General features: G+C 37.9%; 1 protein-coding gene across 1 annotated transcript in view; it reads right to left on the bottom strand.

Annotated features, from left to right (window-relative positions):
• Positions 1-6,350: 6,350 nt before the first annotated feature.
• hbg2.S (hemoglobin subunit gamma 2 S homeolog) overlaps positions 6,351-6,754 on the bottom strand; it is a 2,155-nt gene continuing 1,751 nt past the window's right edge. The window contains exon 3 of the mRNA NM_001174012.1: positions 6,351-6,610. Within this exon, the coding sequence (NP_001167483.1) occupies positions 6,482-6,610 (129 nt within the window). The 3' untranslated portion in view covers positions 6,351-6,481. The remainder of the gene's footprint in view (positions 6,611-6,754) is intronic.

Genomic DNA, 6,754 nt, shown 5'->3' with positions numbered 1-6,754 from the left:
AATAGGTGGTCCTGTGTAGAGCATATTTTCAGTGATCAATTCACTTACAGCCTGTATATCTGCCTCATGGCGAAAACGGGTACATAGGCTCTGCACATCCATAGTCACTAACGCAATGTGTGAAATTGGCAAATCAATACTACGTATTAGTCTCAGAAAATCATTGGTTTCCCTTAGATAGCTGCCAATTTGTTGTACACAGGGCTGAAGCAGAGAATCTATATACACTCTGCAATACCCTCATTTAAGGACCCGTTAGAAGAAATTATCAGTCGCCCTGGCGGTCTGGAAAAGTTCTTCTGTATCTTTGGCAGGGTAAAAATCACATGTCTGATGGGTTATTTGGGCAAAAAATAATTGGACATTTCCTTTGTAATCCAACCATTGTTGAAAGCCCCATCCCATATACCCCTCAGTTCCTTCTGAAATCTGACGTGGGATCATGAGACAATTTGCCATAACTAGCCTCATCACTCAATTGTGTCAAGATCTCTTGACTGTAGTAACTGTAATCCAATATTATCACAGCTCCTCCCTTGTCTGCTTTTCTTATTATTATTTCATTACTTCTGAGGGACCGCATGGCTTCTCTCCACCGCCGACATTACCCCACCATTTATTTTTTGTCTGATACCAAGTAGCCATGTCTGCATTTAGCATGCGGTTGAAAGTTTTAATTGAGGGGTTAACACTTTTTATCTTAAATTTACTGTGGACAGTATCAGTCTTACACAAGCTACCCCCAGCTTCACTCTTGTATATCAGTGGGGCTCTCCATACCTGGCCGCCTTTCCTGCCCAAACCACACTTTCAGGCACAATTGTCTCCAGTGATGAGACAATACATAAGAAATTACCATCCAGGCCTAAATTTAGCTACAAGAACGGTAGAAGTTTAAAAGAAAATTTAAGTCCATCAGACCCAGTAGCTAAATACACAAAACCCCTGGTACAATATTTTCTAACACAACACCATGGGGTATTTAAATGCAGTGGTTGTGTAATGTGCAGCAGTCTGATTTTAGACTCCAACTTCACACACCCGCGCACCAACAAAAAATATGTAATTAAGCAGTGAATGACATAAACCTCTATGGTTGTCTAAATCATAAAATGTCCCTGTGGCCTCATATATTGTGTGAAAACCATACAACAGCTTATGGAGCGGATTGGAATGCACAGGACCAGTATTAGGGCTGCATTGGACCCAGACAAAGAGGACGAGACAAGGAGAAGAGTAAAATACAGGATATTGCACAACTATTGGTGGATGAAACATTGGGCAGAAGCCAGACACAGTCCAGCAGCATTAGATGCCAATTGAGCATGTACCAATTAAAGCTTGTGGTGGTGATTTTGATAAGGCTTTACTGCAAAGGGAAGCCTATTGGATCCATGAACTGGACTGTGTGGCACCAAAGGGATTAAACGTCCAAGTTGCTTTTAACCTAAAACAACAGAGAAGGAAATGTTGAATAACATTGGTAAATGTGTTGCAATAATAATGAAAATGGATACATTGATTGTAACAGTATTTAAGTAATATGTGTATCTGTCGCTTCTGGTAACAAAAAGTATATACTTTGTATAAATTCGCAGGGTATGCATGGAAGGGATTTCTGCAATTGGACTTTTTTTCTAATGGACACTTAATTCACTCAACAGTGGCACCTTGTGGTGAGAATATAAACTTTTTTTAAAAAAATGTTTGAATGACTAATTGAATTAAAGAAGTCTAATTTAACATGCATGACGTTGTGTTTGGCGACATTTTTTTGAAATGGGAAGGGTTTTGTATATAAATATACACTTGAATACTTTATCCATGATAAAGGCCCGAATGAGGGTTGAAACGTTGGATGCACAAGAATGAATAAAAGCTAATATTTCACTGAAATTGGAGTGCAGGTCCTTTGGAATTTTTATATATAAAGATTCACCACAAATCGGCACTTACCATTTATATATTTTTTTTTTTATTCAGCATTGGTTCCCTTTTGTTGTGGGTATAGACCTGCAGAGAAGCATCATTTAGCACATGTTATCTACATATCCTACTTAATAAAAACAGCTTCTTGGTACAACTCACTCCCAGGTATTGTCCTGTGCTGCTTTAAAGGTGTTCAAAACATTTCATATATTATTGTCCTTAGATTAGATCAGTGATACTAAGTTGGTTCTTCTCAAATTTCATGCTAGGGTGGCTAACCGTCATCCTTTGCCCATCAGCAAAATCTATTTCTGCAGTAAGCTGAGCTTCTTTTGTCTTTTTTAGTCAATATCTAGAACTTATTTTGCTGTGGTCCCACAGATTTCCCTGCAATCAATTACCCGAAAAAACAAATTCAGTTTATGCATGCAATCCTTGCACTTCTGTATAGTTGCGCTTGTGTTTGCTGCCTTCCTTCTGCCTCCTGTTACATATTGCACTGCTGCTCCTATTTAATCAGGTGAACCCTGGATTTACTGCCATACCCAAACCAAGCCATAGCTCCAGGCTTCTTATAACACCCTGGGTACAATAGGCAGAACAGGAATTGGATGCAGACTTCACTCTTAAGGAGATACTGACATCAGAAAATAACCTTTTTTATTATCTATCATAACATTGTCTTTGAATGCTATTTATAATTTTGCCATAAAAGTATTTGCCTGATGCTTTTATATTACCTTTCTTAATACCCTATTCCTCTATGAGCGGTTGCCATATTTGTAGTCCGTTAGCATTAGAAACTCTAAGGGGCCGATTCACTAAGCTCGAGTGAAGGATTCGAATGAAAAATACTTCGAATTTCGAAGTATTTTTTGGGTACTTCGACCATCGAATGGGCTACTTCGACCTTCGACTACGACCTTCGACTTCGATTCGAACGAAAAATCGTTCGACTATTCGACCATTCGATAGTCGAAGTACTTTCCCTTTAAAAAAAACTTCGACCCCCTACTTCGGCAGATAAAACCTACCGAAGTCAATGTTAGCCTATGGGGAAGGTCCCCATAGGCTTGCTAAACTTTTTTTGATCGAAGGATTTTCCTTCGATCGTTGGATTAAAATCCTTCGAATCGTTCGATTCGAAGGATTTAATCATTCGATCGAACGAAAAATCCTTCGATCGATCGAACGAACGTTTAGCGCTAAATCCTTCGACTTCGATATTCAAAGTCGAAGGATTTCAATTCGAGGGTCGAATTTCGAAGTATTTTTTACTTCGAAATTCGACCCTTAGTGAATCTGCCCCTAACTGACAGATTAAGAAGGGACAGCCAGGTTGGCAGAACAGTCAGGTTTAGGAACTGCAAGTAACAGAACTATCAGTGAAAAACTATCAACATGACCTATAGGTAACTTTTAATGTAGATTAATATGTTTGTGTGGCATCATATCAGATGCTTTAAGCTGATGGTAACTCCCGGCTTCCCTTTGAGCAGTTCCTAGGCCTATTTGCACTCACCGAAAGTTGCAAACAAGTATGTACAGATGGTTATACTATTCTGAATGTTTGAGCACACTCAGTTTTGCACTTGCATGTGTAAATGAGTATTGGGGTCTCTTTTTAAATAATACTCCCACAACAGCAATTTACCAGTCTCTGGATATGCTACCTGACATCAATCAAGGAGCACATTTTTTTTACCTTCAATTATCTACTCAAAGTAATCTGGGATATGTTTTCTTTACTTGTTCCAGCAATGCCCATTTTATTTACAGATAACCTGAATATTTGAAATCATGTTCTGTCTTCATTTGTTACTGTGGGGATTGTACAGAGATGGATATGTGTGTTTAGTGCTTTTGAAACAAATCCTATGTGTCTTCTGAAACAAATCATATGTACCTTTTTTAGCACTGCGAAAACATAGCTATGTCACAGCGAGAAACGATGGCAAGGTCTTTGTAACACTAAATTATCTATTAGACTCCCTAATAAAACTGCTGCATTTTTACGTGTTAATAAAGCTTTACTTGTAGTCTACTGTGTCACATCATCTGGTAAGTAATACTGGCTCCAGCCAATACCTTCCTGTCTAGTTAAGCCTGCAATGTTGAATGAAATCCCACACTATGGAAGATAGTGAAATATAAGAGCAGCAACACCATAGATCTTTCCCAGTTTTTTATGTTTATCGCTGTATTGCTATGAATACATATATTTTATGAGTGCCCCTCCAAATGGATGTGTAGCCTGCTACCCCAGGTAGCACTAATACACACTTAAAGGCACGGTTCACATTTAAGGTAACTTTTATTATGTTATAGCACTGCCAATTCTAAGCAGATTTTGAATGGGTTTTCATTATTTATATATATATTATACATATTTATTTTTATAGTTTTATAGTTATTTGCCTTTTTCTTCTGACTCTTTGCAGCTTTCAAATGGGCGTTGCTGACTCCCTTCTAAAAAACAAATGCTCTGTAAGGCTACAAATGTATTATTATTGCTACCTTTTCTGTTGATCTTGGACTGAGTTTGGTATAGGTCTTGTGACTGTTTATACTATTTGCAAGCTGCTTGAAATGTATTGCATTACAAACACAAATAAAGCTCAATAACTCTGTGCCAACATCATACAATAAAAGGACACTCGCATTACATGTAGCTTACTATAACCTACAGTACAAAACAAAAACACAGTTAAAAATGATAAGCCATTGCATCTCACTGCAAATGTCTCCACCCCTATGAGCCCAGGATCACTTTTTTCAAACCTAAGATTTTCATACTCCCCAGATCGCGCTTGTGATTTTCTTAAAGGTGGGCATCCACAGAAATCATTCTGTTTTATTATTATAGAGAAAAATGATTTTTTTTAATAAACATGAATTTCATAAAATTTGTAGTCTATGGAAGATGGCCTTCCCATAATTCAGAGCTTTGTGGATAACAGGTTTCCGGACAGGGCCGGAACTAGGGGTAGGCAGAGTAGGCAAGTTCCTAGGGCGCAAAGCTGGGGGGGTGCCAGGCACGTACCTTCTCTGCCGCCTACCCCTAGTCCTGTCCCCTCTCCGTCCATTCGTGCTTATGGCGATTTGCGCATGCGTGCGACCCGTAGTTTGCGCATGCGCTTGAGCGTCAATTCGTGCATGTGCACCAGCAACAATTTGCGCGCATGCACACTTCCAGCTGGCACTAGGTTGCCTAGGGCGCCTGGCCGGGCTGGCCCAGCTCTGTTTCCAGATAACAGATCCAATGTATGTGGACACCTGTGCACATGGTTATTAAACTAGTGAAAAGGAAAATTCTTTCTCTAAGTTGTTGCCACAAAGTTGAAAGCACCAAATTGTAAGTAACCTAATTATATTAAGTAGTAGCAACTGTTTTAGCAATGCTGCCTGTTGGGGTGGAAAACCAGAAAACAGCAAATGAAAAATAAATCTGATGGAAGTAAAATAAGAATACATGTCAATGCAATGCCACTTTTTTATACCAGAAAAGAAACATGAAATGGTTACCTTGGTAAGAAGGAGTTTACCCAGGGAGGCTGCAGGATTGTATACAAGACTAATCGGCTGCAATGCTGTGCAGACAGGATATTAAGAACTGGATAATGACAATGGGTTGTCATTTTAATACCCTTTTAATTTGCCTGCAGTGCTGGATGTCTGCTGATGCTTTGTCAGACATGTCAAAAGACTCCAATTCATCAGGTAGATAACAATTTAGTCCTGGCATTTTAATCACCTTATATCATATTAACATGTAATGTATAATGCGATACGAATGTAAATAATGAAATAATTTTAAATTCAATGTGGATAATTAGCCCCCTGTTGAGTTAATAGAAATCTTCTTGTGACCAGTAGGTTTTATAAATGCCTGAGGATTTGTGTAGCTCCCCATAATATTAAATTTGTTGTGAATGGACTGAACTCTAGAACTTATCTAAGGGGATCTTCATAAATAAGCCCTAATCATAGACCTAATTGGCCTCTCAAAGTGCTATAGTATCATAAATTGTATTGGGTCAGTGTCAACTAATCTATCTAAATTGATACTGTATAGGCATAAAGTGAGATTCTAACCTGTGTCAAAGAGAATCTGTGAGTATTGAGGCATCAATGCTGGAGTATTATGTGTAGAAATAGGCATACCACAAGTCAATTATTCATCTTTACCAGTTAACCAATCTTAGAGAGGGCAGACTATGGGGCATTAGGGGAAAATATTACCAATTACACAAGGATGCACTTAAGTATATAAGAAAAGAGCATTTGAAAAGATTTAATTTAAAAACGTAAATGTATTAGCAAAGAACATATTTCATACTCTATGATACCGGTGCTGTATTATTTTTTTTTTAAATTTTGTTTGTTTGTTAGAAATAATAATGAAATGAACTGTGCTAGAATGTGAAGAAACTTTCTTTTATTAGGAGCTCATATGAATGGCTACATTTTGGGGGGAAAACATTTAGTAAAGTGTACTGTAGGTTGTTTCTATGTAGCTTAGCGACTCCATTCAGGTGTTCTTGAGGCTGGTTCAGTGGTAACCCCTGCCAAGGGCGTCGGCAATTACATCAAACAGATGTTCATATGCAGCATGCAATTCTGGTGTATATTCTTCACCAAAGTGGTGAGCCAGGGTAATGGACAAGCAGCCACCGAAGCGCTGGTAAGGGAAAAAAGTGTTATACGTCTCTTTTTTTTATGTCTTATTATATGGTTATATGTACAAAAGAGATAACATAATTACATTAAATTATATATATATATATATATATATATATATATATATATATATATATATATATAT

The sequence above is a fragment of the Xenopus laevis genome, chromosome 9_10S (genome assembly GCF_017654675.1).
Source record: "Xenopus laevis strain J_2021 chromosome 9_10S, Xenopus_laevis_v10.1, whole genome shotgun sequence".
Lineage (NCBI taxonomy): Eukaryota > Metazoa > Chordata > Amphibia > Anura > Pipidae > Xenopus > Xenopus laevis.
Note: the sequence above shows the minus strand (reverse complement) of the source record. Positions and strands in the feature narration are given on the sequence as shown.